The 19,706-nt window shown below is 36.3% G+C and overlaps 1 protein-coding gene and 1 pseudogene across 1 annotated transcript; both read right to left on the minus strand.

Annotated features, from left to right (window-relative positions):
- Window positions 1-5,190: 5,190 nt before the first annotated feature.
- Window positions 5,191-6,411, minus strand: LOC124542546. The gene is made up of 2 exons (XM_047120486.1): window positions 6,254-6,411; window positions 5,191-5,812 (listed from the first exon to the last, which is right to left on the minus strand). Exons 1-2 carry the CDS (start codon window positions 6,409-6,411, stop codon window positions 5,191-5,193), a joined length of 780 nt encoding a protein of 259 aa, XP_046976442.1.
- A 38-nt stretch (window positions 6,412-6,449) lies between these two features.
- Window positions 6,450-17,875, minus strand: LOC124542547 (annotated as a pseudogene).
- Window positions 17,876-19,706: the final 1,831 nt, after the last annotated feature.

The following is a 19,706-nucleotide window of genomic DNA, read 5'->3' on the forward strand; positions in this document are numbered from 1 at the left end:
TGATACGACCAACACTTCATCTAGACTCATGTATTGACCTGGGACTCTACGAGTCCCAGGTCAATACATGACCAACACAACAATAGTCTCCTATGAGACCCAGGTCCCCGCCACACCACTAGCTGCCCATCGCGCCCTGAACAACCCGAGCGAGTTGCAGTTACGACTACAGACTAGTGCGTGTGGTGCGACCAATAGCCATGGTATGTGCTCTATTTACTAGTGGTGCTTCCCTCATCACTATCATCCAACAAATCTAACTCAGCAGGTACATCAGTAAGAGGAATTTTTCGTAAGCGATCGTGAGCATACTTATACGTTCTATTACCAGATAACTGTTTTAACAGATAGCGATCGCCTTCAAGCAATTCTACGACTTTAAACGGTGCCTTGTATTTAGGATCTAACTTAGTTTGATTTCTCTCCTCGTTTTGAATTAAGACCAAGTCACCAATGTCAAACTTTACAATTTTAGCCTTATTTTTATTAAATCTGATTTTATCGTAAGTCGCACTCTTATCTATGTTCCTAGCCGCTTGCTTTCTCGTTTTGTTAATGTCTACTTCCGGTTCAGTATCATCATAAGTTAAAAGATATAACGGTCTTTCTACACACCCTATCATAAGCTCGAGGGGACTAGCACCAGTTACACGATGAACAGAACAATTTAAAGCTAATTGGACATCATCTAATGCTTCTTGCCATGACCTATCAGAAGCCTCTACAGAAGTCAGCATACCTTTTAATGTGCTCATAACCCTTTCAACTTGGCCATTGGCACGACTAGAACCCGTAGCTATTAAATGTAAAGAAATACTATGTTTCTCACAAAAATCTTTGAAATCTTTGCTGGCAAAACATCGACCTTGATCAGCAATGATTCGTGCTGGAGAACCAAATAAGGACACACTAGATTTCAGAGCCTTAATCACGCTAGCTGCATCAATACGGAGAGTATGGTACATTAGAACAAATTTAGTAAAGGCATCGATTAAAACTATGACGTATTCTGTAGAATCTTTTTACCACTTAGCTTGCCTGTTATATCTACATGCACTGTGTGCCACGGGACACTTATCTTGGGGATTGGATGAAGTTCAGCCTGCACACGACCCGAATGGGATTTTGAAACTTTACAGGTAATACACCCATCAACAAACTTACGCACATACTTAGCCATGTGCTCGAACCAATAATATTCGTATACCTTTTCAAGAGTCTTCTCCCAACCAAGGTGCATAAGAGATTCGTGAACATGGTTTATTACCGACCAACGGAAGGCCCTAGGAACTATTGGGAGACACCGGGTGCGGTTGTTTCTTTGCACTTTGCGGTGTAAAATACTTGAACGCATCTCGTAAGTCTTAGCAATGTCAAGTGGGAGTTGACCCTCTTTAAGTTTTGTTACCAACGACTGAATCTCTGGATCACGCAGCAGTACTACATACGAGAACACTACACACTAGACACTGCTCTTTGAAAAACACTAGGCGCGTTTCGTAACCCAAAAGGCATTGCAAGATATTCAAACTGCCCATCAGGTTTAATGAAAGCGGTACGCTCAATGCTATCAGGGTCATTAATGGGTATTTGATTAAAGCCACTTGCGCAGTCTAAGCACGTATAAAAGCTTGCTCCAGATAATCGAGCCACTTGGTCTGCTATGAGAGGCAAAGGGAACCTATCTGGCACCGTGTTAGAGTTTATTTCGCGATAGTCCACGACCATACGATCAGAACCATCACGCTTCTTCACAAGTAGTATAGGACTCGCGAACGGAGACCGACTGGGGCGAATGATGTTCGCTTCCATAAGCTCTCTAACCTTAGAACGCACTATCTGCCTTTCGTCGGGACTGAGCCTGTAAGGCTTACGATAAACAATACGATTCGGGTCTTGTAGTCTAATTATAAGTTCACCAGATGTGACACGTGTGCGGGGTAAACTATTAATAAAAGCGTGGGAAAATTCTTTAAGCAAGGACAACAGAGGTTCTTTATTCAGAATATCTGTATCGACATTATCAAGATTGTACATAGATTCCGGTTCGTAGGTACAGGTAGCAACAGATTTCGGCTTTGAAATAATAAGAGATGACTCAGACATACTAATTGTAAACCCTTGTTTTAGAATTTCTCGACCAATCATTACGTCATACTTCAAAGAATCATCTGGCAACACATGAAATAAAATCGATATGAGGCTACCACTAATCAACACATCACAAAAAATTTGTTCAGTACAATCTACATTAGCATAACCTATACCCTGTATACGAATAGTCGCGAATGTACGTTCACCTATGAAGTTACGGCTTACAGTTTGTTTAACGAGAGAGCATTCGGCATCAAAATAAAAATAATACGACTCACCGGATTGTTGTAATGTTCCACAAACGCCTGCCATCGTACAGACATCCACGCGTCGCTCCGCTACAGCGCCGCCTCCGCTGCTATGGCCTGCTCGGCCCTCCAAGGTCGAGCTGCCCGCGCCCGCGTTGCCACGATGACAGTTGGACGCTATGTGACCGCTTACACCGCAACGAAAACAAATCACTTGTTTACTGGTACCAGGTGTCACCGTCGATGTCACTTGACCCTTATTGCCGAAAGGCACAGTTGGTTTAATGATTTTAGAACGACAGTCCACGGCTTTATGTCCTGGTTTACCACAATTATGACACTTAAATGTAGCACTAGCACTATGCGACTTGAAACGTTTCACATCCGACCCGTCCGTTCGTAAGGCAGAACCATTAACCCGATCATATTTTCTTTTCAAACTTTGCACTTGCCTTCACTTCTTGGAGTAATTTGTTACGTGTGGTAATTTCACTTGTAAACGCTAAGCGATACAGACGCGAATCGAACTGAATCGATATGAGCCAGCACATATGACGTAGCGATTTCCTCGTGACTTAAATCCTTCCACCTAGTCAACAGCGAGGTCATCACACGGCTTGCATATGCTGCGAGACACTCCCCATCCTTCGGCTTGCCGTTATTCACACCGATAAGCGTCGCAGCAAGTGTTTCCGTGGAATCGTAACGTGCGAGAAACAGGTCACGGAAGTGTTGCCAAGTCATACCCGCATGGGAGATTTGTGACAGCCATGACGAGGCGGTGCCCTTTAGTGCCTTACTGAGAGCTATGATAAGCGATGCACCTTCCAGAGGACGTTCATTAACGCAGATGTCAATCGTAGCACACCAGGCACGTGGATCAGCATCTGGTTGTTCTGGGTTGAACTCCGGCAGAGATATATTGGGTGTCGATACTGGTGTTCGAATAGCCTCAATCAGTTGCATCATATTTTTCTGCTGAATCTCGAACATCGTGCGCCAGTGGGAATCAGATCCCACTTCTGATATCGGCGGCAGCGATGGCTGAGCGGTAGAATGGTCCTTTTCGGTGTTCGTTGGTACGGGGTCCATCACGATGAATTGATATAACACGTGGTATAGCGATAGAAGTTTTATTACGATTTACAACTTGGTTCTTAAGTAGGTAAACCGACAGTTTCGCCTTGGAGGTGTGGGCTGATCAGTTACTCAAACGCAAGTGTCGTTATCCAGTCCCCATACTCTCCAACACGACTCTGTCCACGTGACTTTAACATTCCATGACGTCACCGCGTTTACCCACTACTATAATAATCAAATAAGCTTCTTTTAATCAAAATGATTGGCTTTCCACGACATATATAACTAAAGAAATATTTTATATTATTCTTTATACTAGTTTCTAATGATTTCATATATTTATTATAACAAATTTCACACGCAAACTTAAATTCTTTCCTATAAATGGAAAAAATATTATAGTTAGAATAATTGTTAAATTTTTTCATTTTAATCCACGCTTGTGTTTTTTTCTTAAATAACTGTAATAGTTTAGAGGTGAACCAAATAGGGTAACAGTTAGTTTTAATGTTTTTTATAGGTGTGTTTTCCTTTATTATTATGTACAATTTGTCGTAAAAACATGAAATAGCCTCTTCGATTTATTTGTTCTTAAAAAGTTCATTCCAATCTATCATTGACAATTCCTGTTTGATTTTATCATAATTAGCCTTTTTAAAACAAAATTTATAACATGGCCTACTCTGCATATACTTGTGATTGCTCATAGACGGAACGGAAACACAAAAGGGTGGATTGTGTTCGTCCGGAAACACTAATGAGTCAGGTACTGGCACTAAAATACAGTCCACTACGTTGGTGAAAAATAAATCCAGTGTTGTGTTATTGCTATTTTTCAAGGTTTTTATTTGATAGCACTTTGTACTCGTCATGAAGTTATTAATGCACCGATCGATTAAATTACAACTAGTCAGATGCTGCCCATACGGTTCACTATTTATCCACTTTAAATTAGGTATGTTAAAATCCCCTACAACAAAAATATTTTCAACATTACTTCCTTCATCCAATATTTTATTTTATAAAACATTAAAATAGTCATAATAAATCTGATAGTTTTGTTTCGGCGGAATGTAAACAGCGCAGATAACATAATGCGTATTAGCTAGTTGTAGTTGAATAAAAACATGATCTATGATGGAAGGGGTGGGAGCTATCTGCGCACGGGCACAGCCCGCGCAGAGTGCCCTCCGTACCGCAATCAGTACACCACCGCCGTCGCGCCGACCGCTCGCTTCTCGATCACGGTCCGCGCGAAATGTCATGTATCTATTGTCTATGTACTCACCGTCTGAGATGTCTGTATGCAACCAAGTTCCGGTTAGTATTACGATATCGTAAGAGGACGCTAGTATGTTTATGAAGAGTGTGTGCAATTTGGTTCTGAGACCCCGGCAGTTCTGATAATAGATAGACATGTTATGAGAATTAGCCATTTTTACGTAAACGTATAATAATATTAGATAACGTTGTTAGTAAACATGCAATGAAGCAACAATTATATTTAAGTATTGTTAATGTTTTACTAAAGAGCTGCCCTGTTAAAATGATTGACTGATAAATTACAGGTCTATTATAATATATTACACATATACAGAATACACCATAAATAACATAAAAATTAATATATTTTTTATACATATTATAAATTAAATTCAAAATATGCGTATTAATGCTAATACATGGACTGAGTCCAAAAATAAAAATAAAGCTTTTCATCATAATATCAGTACTCTTACACTTCTTAATTAAATTGCGTATTAATACATTATTTAATTTTCTTAACATCCTGTTCATTTCGCACCGCAAAAATTGTTGAAGAATCTGTTTGACGTACCAATATCGTTCCATTTTTGACCCACACATACTTGAACTTATTCTTAGCTGCTGCTTCACGGCACATCCGAAACAATTGTTTATTTTTAACGGTGAGGTGTTCATTTATGTATATGTTATGCACAGTACCGGATATGGATAGCCGATCTGACTTTAAATCTTCAGTTAACTTTGCTGCAGTGATGAAATTGTTGCGTAGGATTTTCGTGGTAAACCTCACTATAATATTTTTCGGTTTCGAATTTTTCTTATCAAGATGAGGAACTCTGTGGATCGATACAATATTCGAAGAGTCAATGGGCTGCTTTATAACATTTCCAATTTTTTCCAGGATTGCAATAAGGTTTTCATCCCGACGCTCAGGTATGTTAGCAATTTCCACGTTATACAGGCGGGCCTGCTGCTCCATAGAATCCAACCTATATTGAAGTTCACTTATTTGGCTGCTTACACCGGTGTTTTCTTTAAAGTTGAGTTCGGCTGCAGTTAAGCGAGCATCAAAGGAATCTTGGCGATCCGAGGCAAAAGACAGGGACTGCTCGATAGTGTCTAACCTGTCATTAATATGTTTAAAAATTTTATTAAAAGACAATGAGATTTTCTCAACCTCTTGCTGGATAATATTTTGTATTGTGTTTTTTATTATTGTAGCCATAGATTTATCCAACTCAGTCTTCCATGCATTCATCTTTTCATCAATTTTGTCCTCGATAATACCTAACATCACATCTTGATTATTGTCATAATTCTGCTTACGCTTTCGAGAACTAACGAAGGTGTTTTCATTGCTGCGAAGAGATTCCGGTAGATCGGGATTAGATGAGGAGAATCTTAAGTTCTGGGATGTCGTTATTGGCGGTGACCGTTGCATTATAGATTTCTTATGTAGAAGGTATAAATCTTCGCATTGAGGAGTATCAGGACCACACACAAGGTCACCTCGGTGACGTTCTGGCTGCCCCACAAGGGTACCAGGTAAACACACACATGGTCACCTCGGTGACGTTCTGGCTGCCCCACAAGGGTACCAGGTAAACAGACACATGGTCACCTCGGTGACGTTCTGGCTGCCCCACAAGGGTACCAGGTAAACACAAACATGGTCACCTCGGTGACGTTCTGGATGCCCCGCTAGGGTACCAGGTACACACATGGTCACCTAAGTGACGTTCTGACTACCCCTCAAGGGCATCAGGTAAACAACAGCGTGCCGCGCTCGTGTGACGGTGACAGTGGCGACATGGAGCTGACGAGGTCGGCGTGCGCATCAGCGATGAGTCTGCACGCGCGCTTACGCAGCGTGGCCTGCCGCCTCTCCTTCGCCTTTCCGGGACTGAGTAGTGCGTCCCGCTCGCGCGCTCCTTCAGCTCGTCGTGGCGCGACCGCAGCTGCTGCACTCGCGTCACCGGAAATGTCAACATTGGAAGGCTGGATAACGCTAGGCCTTATTGACTCCTCGTCCTCTGTACAGAACGAAATAACCACACAGAACAAATTCACAAAAGGAGATTATCCGTTATCATTCAATTTAGTATACTTGTAAGCTAATCACAGTATCTATGGCAGTATCTATGGTCCAAGTTATAATAGTGACGATGAAAATATTCGTAATCTAGCTATAAACTCTGAAGACAAACGTGTCAGGACGCAGACAAAATTATTTAATTGTAATAATGTTTTAGCAGATGATAGTGAGCCTAAATCATATGAGGCAGCTATGAGTAGTCCAGAGGCATCTAAGTGGATAAAGCAATAAAGAGAGAACTACAGACAAGAAAACAATACATGGATATTTTGTGATACCAGGTAATCAGAAAGCTATTAGTACTAAATGGGTATTTAAAATGAAACAAAGCAAAGATGATATTCAATATAAAGCTAGGTAGCTTGGGGCTTCGAGCAGGAAGATGTATTGAGTTATAGTGATATTTATGGCCCTGTAGCTAAGTTAGCTACATTTAGACTGTTTATAGCTATTGCAACAAAATTTAATTTATTTGTGTACCAAATGGATGTTACGGGAGCATTCTTCTATGGGTAAATAAATGAAAATGTATACATCAGTCTACCTGATGGGGTCTCTAAAAACAACAAGCGTATTGCAAAGCTAAATTAAGCCTTGTATGGTTTAAAGAATTCTCCCAAGTACTGGAACGATAAATTTAATTCTGTATTAATTAGAGAAGGTTTTAAAAGATCTGAATGAGACCCATGCTTATATTCTAAATATGTGGATGATTTGTTAATTTTTGGTAATAATGAAGATTCTGTGTCAAATTTGAAATCAGTATTAAACAAGGAGTTTAAAATGAAAGATTTTGGTCTCTGACTTTTTAGGAATTAATGTAAAGCAAAATTTGGAAAGTCGTGTTACAGTATTGTGTCAAAAAAATTGTCTGGAAAATGTTCTTAAGAGATTTAATGTGTATGAATGTAAACAAATAAGTACTCCTATGGATCAGAATTTTAATGTAATGATACTTGAAAATAATAGGTGTACATCTGAAACTGAAAATGTATGTAGACAAATAAATGGATGTTTAATGTATGCAGCCTGTGGTACCAGACCCGACATATCTGCTGCAATATTAATTTTAAGTAAATATCAAGACAGGGCTAGTAACGCTTTTTTTTCCACTCTGTGGCTTTCGCCAGGCGGTTTGTCAAAACCGATACGATTTGGGAACCTTCAAAAAAAGAGCGTACTCCTTCCTTAAAGGCCGGCAACGCATCTGCAAGCCCCCCCCCCCCTATTGCAGATGTTCATGGGCGGCGGTGATCACTTTCCATGAGCCAACTGCTCGTTTGTAACATAAAAAAATAGTCTAAATTGATGGCGAATATTAAGAAAAGCCTCGAAGACTACAAGGTCAAGGTTTATGGTTGTGTAAACTCGATGGTGGTACTGAGCTGGCTAAATGCTCCGGGTGACAAATGGAAGCCTATTGTTGCAAACCGAGTCAAACAAGTTGCACAGTCCAAAATCCAATTAAACCTGAGGGGTTTAAAGGGGAAAGAATAAAAGCTTTAGATTTGCCTCTTTAGCAATTTCTTTGTTATTATTTTCCATGACGATTCCGATACGTCATTGTTCTTTTAACATAACTCAATTACCGGATAATAATAGTCTTTATTTCGATCGCATTAAAGATATGCAAATAATTAGGGATGACTGGCGGTTAGTAGTACATTACGATACTCGACCGTATTCAGGAGGCAGTAAGGCCATTGAGAAATACATGAAGTACTCAGATAACATATGTGAAAAAATTCATTCGCGATCACATTGCGACGAAGTCTTGTTGCAGTTACGTCATGAGGTGAGCGAACTGCAATACTATAATAGCCTATTAATGACTCACAATGTAAACAATAATTTACGTCACAAACGCGGTCTGATCAATAGGATTGGATACAAACAGCTTTTTTGGGGTTTTAGATGAAAATACGGGAGTGATATTGATCTTATTAGAAAAAATCAAAAACACTTAGCTGCGCTCTGGAAGAACCAGACATTGGTCGTCGAAGCAGAGTTCAATCTATTAAAACGCACTGAGGAAGTGATTGATGAAAACCAAGTTGATTCACAAGGAACTTATCAAATCCAAATTAAAGGGCAGCGGTATTACATTATCCGAATTTCTGACAAAGGGCCGGCATGAACCTGTCACTTATAACTTTAAAAAAATATCTCAAAGAATATTACTTTCATCTACAAGTCGATGCAGCTACGTAAAAAAAATACCTAAAATCCTAAATAGCTTAGATATTTATTTATTTAATTTTTAATTTACTTTTATATATCAATATATTTTTTTGTAGGCATACCTTTTAAACATAGTGTTATTGTCAAAGTCAAAGTCAAAGTCAAAAACCTTTATTCAAAATAGAAGTGTTTACACTTTCTTATTGACTTTCGATAATCTACCACCGGTTCGGAATATAATACCTCAGACCTGAGAAGAACCGGCGAAAGAAACTCAGCGGGATATTTTTTTTTTTTATAATGTCAATTTATAATTTACAATAATAAACATATTCCTGTTATTTGAAACAGCCTGGAGGCGATCATCTCATTCCCAAGGTGTGCAGTCAACTAGAAAGTCATTAGTGCTGTAATATCCTTTAGCACACAAACGCTCTTTAACGATTCTTTTGAATTTTATAATTGAATATTGTTGAACGTTTTCTGGGATCCTGTTGTAAAAACGTATACATTGCCCCAAAAAAGAGTTACTAACCCTGTGTAATCGGGTACAAGGCGTAACAAGTTTATTCTTGTTCCTAGTATTAATGGAATGTACGTCACAATTTTTGGGAAAATCATTTATATTTTTGCGTACATACATAACATTATCAAAAACAAATTGAGAAGCGACAGTCATTATTTTAATTTCTTTAAATTTACATCTTAACGAATCTTTTGGGCCCAGGTTATAAATTGCACGAATAGCCCTCTTCTGCAGTACAAAAATAGTATTAATGTCAGCTGCATTACCCCAGAGCAGAATGCCATACGACATAATACTGTGGAAACAGCTAAAATACACAAGGCGAGCTGTATCCACATCTGTCAAAAATCTAATCTTTTTTACCGCATAGGCTGCAGAGCTGAGTCTATTTGCCAATTTACTTATATGGGGGCCCCATTGGAGCTTAGAGTCAATTGTCATACCAAAGAACTCTGTTGACTCTAATACATCTATTGCTTCCCCGCTTAAAAGTACATTCGCTTTGACACATCTTACATTGGGAGTAGCGAATTTAATACATTTTGTCTTTTTACTATTTAACATTAAATTATTGACACTAAACCAATGTACTATTTCCGAGAGAGCATTGTTCACATCGTCATACATTAAAAGACGTCTTTTTATTTTAAAAATTAATGAAGTATCGTCAGCAAACAATACTATCTCGAGTTTATCACCTAAGAGATGTGGTAGGTCATTTATATAAACCAGGAAGAGAAATGGACCAAGAATTGATCCTTGAGGGACCCCCACAGTAACCTGAGCCCCGGGAGATCTCTTTCCATTTACATCAACCCTCTGAATCCGATTGCTCAGATACGAAATCAGAAGATTGAGTGCAGTGTCCCTTACTCCATAATGTCGTAGCTTCCTGACCAAAGTTTCGTGTTGCACACAATTAAAGGCCTTAGATAAATCACAAAAAATCCCCAAGGCATCCTGTGACTCCTCCCAGGCCCTGTAGATATTTTTTATGAGCTCAACACCAGCGTCAGTTGCCGAGCGACCCCTTGTAAATCCAATTTGTTTCTTGTGTAGCAACTTGTTCTTGTTAAAATGTACTAGCATTTGATTTAGTAATAATTTTTCAAAGATCTTGCTAAGAGTTGGTAGTACAGAGATGGGTCTACAATTATTGAGGTCTGATGTACTACCTGACTTAAATATTGGTATTACTTTACTATGTTTCATGAGGTCAGGAAACACGCCACTAAGAACACAATAATTGAATATATTGACAAGGTAGGGTGCGATTACATCAATTATTGAATTGACTACTTTAACAGAGAACCCCCATAGATCGGCAGTTTTTTTAACATCTAGCGATCTGAAAGAACTTATGATGTCATTTACACCTACTGTATTAAATTTAAAACTTATATTACATTCTTTTACATTGTTTTTTAATAATGATTCAGCAACGGTGGGAGAGGGATTTAATGAGCTAGTAGTCGAAAAAGGAATGTCAGCAAAAAATTTTTCAAAAATAATTGCAACATCCCGATCTGAGGAAAATAAAATATTATCAATAGATAAACTAATGTCGGAGATGTTATTTTTCACTTTTCCAGTTTCGCAATTAATATGTAATTTTCCATGTCATTTTAATTTTATCAGGAGCGTCAATAATTTTTTTTTATATGTAATGATTTGGCTGTATGACATACACGTTTGAATAGTTTAGAGTAGGCACTAACATAACTAATAAATGAAAATGACCGATTGTATGATCTTTCACTATAAAGCTCATACAACCTTTGCCTACTCTTGTGAATTCCGACAGTCGCCCAATCATTAAACTTAAGAAAATTCCTAGAACTGACTGTCTTAGTAGTAAATATGGCATTAAATTCTGTTTTTATTAAATTAAAAAAATTGTTATAAAGCTTATTAGAATTATTATTTAATTGTAAATATGAGAGCTTTGCCATGATATTACTTCTGAACTTCTCAATTCGGTACAAATTGATAGGAACAAATGTCTGTTTTAAACCCTTAGTATTATTTTTTATTTGCAAATTGAATGAAGCCAACTGTCCACAATGATCTGAATTTAACATATTTATAATACATTTATGATTTGGAACACAATTGGTAAATATGTTGTCAATACATGTTGCAGTGGATTCAGTGATTCTAGTTGGTTCTAGGAACAAGTTATTGAGGTTATATGAATATAATAATGATCTGAATCTAATACTTGTGCTATGGTTTTCTAATAAATTTATGTTGAAATCACCACAAATAAAAACATATTTACTCGATCCAGATAATTTCAACAATGCACTTTCTAATATTTTCTCAAATGCTTCATATAACCCACTAGGAGGTCTGTATACGCATACAACAATGACATGCTCAAGCTCTGCACAGGCTATTTCAATAGTCTGCTCAATAGAAAGGCTCACAACATCCTTACGTTCTTTAAATTTTAAATTTTTATTAATAAGTATTAATGAGCCACCGCGTATAGCTTTTTTCCTACTGAACAGACTAGCCATCTGGTGATCACTGAAGTTAAACATAAACTGATAATTTACAAGCCAGTGTTCTGTTAAACATAAAATATCAATGGCATTGCTGTTTATGAATAACTCAATCTCTAAATATTTTCCTAGCATTCCTTGAATGTTTTGGTGCACCAGGTTTACAAGTTTACTATTATTATTATTTTGTTTATTTGTAATATTAAAATTTAGGAATTTATCCGATGAATTACTATTAGGTAAATTAATACAACTTGAGCCAGAGACTACCACTATTGTCTTAAGATTCAATTTAAATTATTTGGAACACATTCCAAACTATTACTTTTTAATGTTTTATTGCACTGCTCAATAGAAGCAGTGGTCTGGTCAACCAAGAAATTGGTTGGTTTTGTAAAAATATAATAATATAGCAGATTTGCTATTTGTCTCTTATAGAAATTTGATAGGTTATACCTATCATTAGTCAAAATACATGATTTAAATTTCAATATATTATTTATGTCAATTAAATTAATTTTAGAATTATTGTTTTCAATATTTACATAATTATTATAACACATTGTATACAATGAAATATTCAATTTATGTCTAATAGTATTTTCCTGTGGCAATTGATTTATATAAGGAAATGTAAAAAGTATCACTTTTGTAACATTTAAATTAAGTAATTCAGTAAAATATCTCTCTAGATTCTTTTTATTTACATTTCCCCTTCTCCCAATTAATATTATTAAAGTGGTGTTAGGTTTAGTTTAGATAGTATTTTAAATGGTACTCATTGTGAGTACCATTTAAAATACTATCAACAATTCGAGAAAAGGATGCACCTGGCATGCAATAATTGGTAACTAATTGTCCTTTACATAAATTATTTAGTAAAACACCCATATTTCTTCCTATTTCATCACAGTATATTTTAGTATAGCTCCTGGAAGAAATATAAGGTGTTTTGTGGGGAATGGGGCTGACATCAGTTACAGCAGGCACAGCCGGGGACATAATATCAAGATTTAGTCCTGAACAATCCCGTGGAGGCAATTGACAATCACAAACACAGTACTTTGACAGTGAGTCAAAGCGTTCTGAGTTGTATCTGCTTATCTCCAGGAGATCGTTCATGGCAGCAATATGGCCTGAGATCTCCTTTTGAGCTGTTTCATATTTTATTGTTACAGTATTTAAAGACCCATGTAAGAAGCAGATCTTATCCTGCAGAGTTTTAATGTCAGCCTCATAATTCTGCCTTATTTGTGTTACTTCTTTTGTGTAAACATTTAACCTTGTTCTAAGTGCATTTCTTTCAGTATACATTTTTTTTATAATTTATGAGCTGGTTTTTCAATTTTAATAACTTTTGTGTTTTTTTTATATTTTTATTTATTCTTAAATATTTCTTTAATTTATTTTTACTCATAACTGATTGGTTGTTATGATACGGAGATGTGAGCGTAAATTAATTTTTAGTCATTTTATTCATTTATTATATATTAATGTAGAATAGATGTTTTCTTTTTAACTTTATTTTTTGTCGTGGTGCTTTAATATGTGAATGGTTTCTTTTTACTTTTTTTTTTGTTATACATAAACATGTTACGGAACGGTGCGGCGCTATAAGTTAAATATAAGTAATTTAGAAGGAGCAAGCTGAAAATCAGCGCTGTGCGTAGCACAGCACATATCTGAGCTAGCATCCAATTGCGATACTGTCGCCAAGAAAAAAAGCATTATGTAAGAAAAAAAAATAGGTTGTAATATTAGCAATTAAGTAGAATGTATAGTTTTTTTTTTTCTTAAGAAATATTTTGTAATGTGCGATTTTATCTGAAGCAATAAATGTTTTTATTATTATTATTATTTTCGGAAATTTTGTTTTTCTCAGCCTTTAAGCTGGTGTAAACTACATTCACGGATATAAATCAAGTGAATGCAGTATGTGGTGTGTGTTATTTATGTATGTAATATTTATGTGTAGTAATTATGTTGTGTCAGTCTCTTCTAATTGCATGAACTTTCTTACTATTCTACATGTGTTCAAAATAGCAGTCTTCTGTATTGGGATATAAAGGGACTCATTTAGATCTAATAATTTTAGACTATGGAGGAGATGGTTTGGGACGACACCTGTTGTGGAGATAACTATAGGGATGATGTAGACTTTTTCTTGTTTCCAGATTCTTGTAACTTCTTCCTTGAGCTCATTATATTTATTTATTTTTTCAGCGATAGTTTTCTGTAGATTGTGTGTATTGGGTACTGCTATGTCTATAAGGTAAGTGACTTTATTTATTTTGTCCTGTAGAGTTATATCTGGTCTGTTATACTGAATGGTCTTATCGGTAAGAATGCCTCGATCGTAATACATTTTGTGTGTGGCATTTTCTAATATTGTTTGTGATGTGTATTTGTAATATGGCGTTTTTGTGTTTTGTATAAGTTTGTGTTGAGTGCTAGTTTTTGATTAACGATATTGCTTACTTGGTTATTTCTATGAGTGTAGCCTGTCTGTGTAAGGGTTATGCATGCTCCTGTTATGTGTTGTATGGTCTCTGGTTGGATATGACATTTACGGCATTTATCATTTGTGATAGTGGGATCTTTGATAATATATTTTTTGTAGTTTTTCGTGTTAATGATTTGGTCTTGGATTGCTATAATGAAACCTTCGGTTTCTGGGAAAAGGTTTCCTATTTTGAGCCATTTGTTTGATGCTATTGTATTAATGTGGGGCTGCTCTAAGTCATGTGGGTGGCGTCCGTGTAGTACCTTCTTTTTCCAGTTTTCTATTTTTTGCTTTTGAGGATCACAGTCATTCATATGATATCCTTGCTCACTTAAATTTAATAGGGTGTATTTAATGTCATTTACAACTATTGCTTTATGAATATCACTAGTGCGAGATTTTGAATGAAAGAATGTTTTCAGTGTATTAATTTTTTTTGCCAGAGATTATAGTTATCTATCAATCCCCTTCCTCCATTTTGTCTTTTGAGTGTTAGGCGCTCTATTGCAGATTTAGGATGGCCATTATTGTGTTTTGTTAGAATTGTGCGTGTATTTCGTTCTATTTGTTCTATGTCAGTTTTAGTCCATTTTATTATTCCAAATGAATATGTCAGTATAGGTATAGCATATGTATTAATGGCTTTTATAAGATTTTTCCCAGAGAGTTGAGTTTTACAAATAACGTTTATTCTTAATATTTATTATTTATTTATTATAGTAAGTGTATGTTTGATTGATGTATGATCGAGTCCTTTAAGTTGATTATAGCCTAAGTATTTATATAAATCTGTTGGTTCCATAGCTGTTATTGTATCAGAAGAAGTTATTGCATAGTTACCCGGTTTTATTTTTCCTTTTATTATATGTATTGTTTTGCACTTATCTAATCCAAATTGCATGTTGATATCCGTGCTAAACTCTTTTGTTACTTCTATTAGTTGCTCCATGTCTTTATCGCTCTTTGCATATAATTTTATGTCGTCCATATAAATCAGATGTGATATAATGGTTTCCTCTATACTTTTAAGAGGATATCCTATTCGGCAACGGTATAATAGGTGCGATAAGGGGTTAAGGGCGAGGCAGAACCATAGGGGACTCAAGGAATCACCTTGATAGATCCCTTTCTTAATCTGTATCTGTCGTGTGACGATAGTATTTTGGCCATAGTTAAGGTGTAGTGTTGTTTTCCAGTATGACATTATTTTACGCAAGAAGTCTATTATTTTTGGGTTTATCTTATATATTTCTAATATTTGAATTAACCAAGAATGTGGAATACTATCAAAAGTTTTCTGATAATCTATATAAGTGCAATGGAGATTTCTATTTTTTGTGGCAGCATGTTTGTGAATTGTGGAATCAATAACTAATTGTTCCTTGCATCCCATATGGGCCCGCCTGCACCCCTTTTGTTCTTCTGCTATTATATTGTGTTGTTCTATGTGTGTGTTAATTTTGTTTGTAATGGCTGATGTTAAGATTTTGTATATTGTAGGTAGGCATGTGATTGGTCTGTATTGGGAAGGTTGTGGTGAGTGTTTGGTTTTTGGTAGCATGTAAGTTATTCCTATTGTCATGAATTCGGGTATTTTCTGTTGTCCTAATACGACATGTGTTAGATTTTTCGCTATGCATTTATGTAATAATGTTAATTTTTTATACCAGAAGTTGTGTATCTTGTCAATGCCTGTTGATTTCCAGTTGAGTAATTTTGATGTTATGTTTGTTATATCTGTTTCGGTTACCTCTACAAATTCCATCTCTTCTTTTATACTAAATTCTATTTTTTCGTCATTTATCCAAGATGCTTTTGAATTATGGCTTACCTGTTCTTCCCATATACCAGACCAAAATACTTCTAGATCTTGTTTAGTAGGTACGTCTGTGTTCCTGTCAGTTGCTGCGTTAGTGGGAGTATGTGGTTTTTGTAAATTTCTATAGAAGAGCTTTTCATTCGTTGTAAAGAAGGCGTTATCATTTCTTCCCTGTTGTGCTTTTTTGTATCTTCTGAGTCTATTAACTTTAAGAGCGAGTTTTTGTTTTAACGTGTCCAAATATTCTTCTGGCTTTCTATTATTTCTGTCATGTTTAGTGTGTATAATACAGTTTTGGAAAATTTCTTCTACTCTTTTTACTACTTTATTTGATCTATTATTATTGTAAATATACTGAGTTAGTCTACCGCAGTCCGCTCTGAGTTTTTCGATATCTTTTTCGAGTCTTTGTTGCCACGGTGGTTTATTATTTTGCTTAGTTTTTGTGCGTTGCATATTTTCTATTTGTTTAGGATTTACTTCTTCTGTTATTGCTAATGCTGTACAGTATATGAGGGTATGTATATCTATTAGCTGTGTATCTTCTGAAATAAATCTATTTAATATGTTTTGGTTAAATATTTGAATTAAATTGTAGAGTTGTGGGCTATATTTTATTTTAGGAAGTCGAGGACGTATTAGTGGATCCGTTCCTGAGTATTGCAATAAAGTTGTACTAAATTTATCATATATTTCTTGTATGTACGTTTCAGTAATCGGATTTTGTGCGTTTAAAGTATTAACTTCGTTTTCTAATATTGTCGTTACAGATTCAGTTTGTGTTGACATATCTGATGTGTGTGTGTTTTGTGTGTTTGGTAGTGTAAAAGATTCTGTTTGAGAGTGAAATTCTGAATGCGACGGATTTCGGGGTAATGGTGTAGTAGCGTCGTGTTGTTGTAGCTGTATACGTGCTTCTTCTTTTAATCGGTTCAATTCGTCTTCGGTTAGTTTGTTTCTTACTATAGTTCTTCTCTGATCGGAAATTCGCTGTTATGTGACCGTAATCTCTGGGTATTCTTGTGTAAAAAGTTCATGCATCTTCTGTCTATATGTGGTCATGTCAGTCTCTAAATTGGTAATATAGTAATATGTTCGCATGATAAATGAGTTTACCTCTTTGCTCCATCTCATGCGAACTCTCGGTTTTCCAGCCTTGGACTGGACGCGGGTAAAAAGGCATTCGCCTCCCGCGCAACATTCAAAGCTGGTAAGTGTGGTTCTGTATTTAAGCTAATAGTGGAAGGTGATGACTGGACGGAGGGTGTGTATGATGACGTGCTAGGACTATTATAAGGCTCTATTGGGCTACTTGTTCTGTCTGTCAGTCTGTTAATTTCATCATCGGTAGCGGCTGTAGCATTAACGCCGTGAGCCCGCCTGTTCAACTCACGACGACCGGCTGTAGTGTGGAATTTATCGGGAGAAGCCCGCCTGCTCAACTCCTCACCGCTGATGGTCCGCATGCTGTCACACCCAGCGCCAGCTCCGGGTGTGCCCCTGCGATCGCCCCCGGGTAGCGGCCCTATACGTTTCTTCTTACTACGCGTCTCCATACTAAATGGGTTACCATTGCCACGTTTGCCACGCCAGTAATTTAATTATTGCGTGTCCGCCCCCCACGTGATTAGATGGTCAATCAGGACGTTTTGTTGGGTTTTTATTATTATTATTATTATTATGAAGCATTTGTTGCGGCACGCAAACGGTTTGGGGTATCGCACAGCTGTGTTGTTGTGGTCGGTCCTGACGGTAAGCACCATCGAGTCGTCTGAGTAGCTGAAGTCAACGCTATTCTGAAGGTGGTTGGCAGCGTCAACAGTGCAGGTCACGCCGTGACAGCGGAACTGGCATCCTTTACGCAGGTGGGAGTACGGAAGCAGACTTCGATTACTCGAAACCAAATGTTAGGCCCAGAAAGCCCTACAGAAAATAGTTACATTTAACCTTTCACTTGTTATAAGTTTTATATTGATTAACTTCCTAGCTATAAATTTTATACTAGTATTTAAAACCTTCGATTTCCTTTACTTTTTTAAAAACAACACTATGACTAAGGTTAATGTTTGATTATAGGCAGGCCTCGTAAATATATTGCATTGTTTAATTATAATATTATTTTTTACTTAGCTGAGGAATTAATATTATCATATGTTCAACTTTGTTTATTACACTTGAATTTTACTTTAGTTTTACCTTTTATATTTATCAATTATTTCTTAAGATATGTCCTTACTAAACTAGAAAGGAACAACAACACCATTTGATTATTTTTTAATTGTTATTCTTGATTTATTTTTTCGTTATTGCTTCTTTTTACTTTACTTTATATAGGTATATAGGATCGTGGGCGGTATTAGACGGATCGTCAGGAAGTCGGGCTCCCATTTTAAGAAACAACAATTAAGGTTTTAAATAACAATAGATTTTTATTTACAATAATTACAATAATAATGGTCTTAAAATAACAACTAGCAAACAGATAAGCCAGTGATATACAGCCAAAGCAATATGCCGAAGGGCAGCCTAACCGCGTACAAGCGGAGAGGTACAGCTAACTAAATAGTGTATAGCAAAGGCCGTCAAGCCTGAGGTGTAAACCGACAGTTTTGTCTTTTTTTTTTTATTCTATTTTTATTTAGGGCCTTTGAATCTACAGAAGATTATGTCAGACCCATCTTATCCTAATTATAACTACAAACACAAAATTATTATTCCTTAAGGATTTTAAAAATTAGTCGGTACAAAGATATTGCCACTGCCGATACCGGTGACGAAAGAATTATTTGAAATGTACCCACATCTACAAGATTTATATTATAATTTGTAATAAGTGTCTTAGGCATAATTTCACTTCGCTTGCATTCCATTAAAAGGTGTTGTGTGTTTTCAACTATACCACAAAGAGAACAAAGTGGTGTATTGCTCTTTTTTAACAAATATTTAAAACTATTAAGTAGTATGTGTCCTGATCGTAATCTGTGAGCAATAACAATTAAATTCCTTGGCAACTTATCATTTAAAAACTATGGTATACGAGAGGGTTTACTTTGCAAAATTTTATACCAAATACCTTTTGATTTTGAAATATCATTAAATTGATTTTCCCAAGAGTTTATTATTTTATCTTTATACTTTATCAAAATTTCTGAATAATCTGGAGTTATAAAGATCTCAGATCCAGAAGACATAGCTTGTTTAGCTGCTTTATCAACCCTCTCGTTACCAGTTACACCAATATGCGCCGGAACCCATTGCAATTTGAGCGATATTCCTTTTCTAATAAGATTTAAAATCTTATCAAGAATTACGTAAGCTATCGATATGCGTCTCTTACCAGAGGAGCATCGAGCTATGTGTAATAATGCACTTTTGCTGTCCGATAAA

Source organism: Vanessa cardui, chromosome W (assembly GCF_905220365.1).
Source record: "Vanessa cardui chromosome W, ilVanCard2.1, whole genome shotgun sequence".
NCBI classification, from domain to species: Eukaryota; Metazoa; Arthropoda; class Insecta; order Lepidoptera; family Nymphalidae; genus Vanessa; species Vanessa cardui.

Bases quoted from the DNA above. Each gene is read 5' to 3' on its own strand.
- LOC124542546 (XM_047120486.1), bottom strand. From the start codon at position 6,411: ATGTGTGTACCTGGTACCCTAGCGGGGCATCCAGAACGTCACCGAGGT. The intron at 5,813-6,253 runs GTGACCATGTGT...TATTAATGACAG, and splicing joins GCAGCCAGAACGTCACCGAG to GTTAGACACTATCGAGCAGT.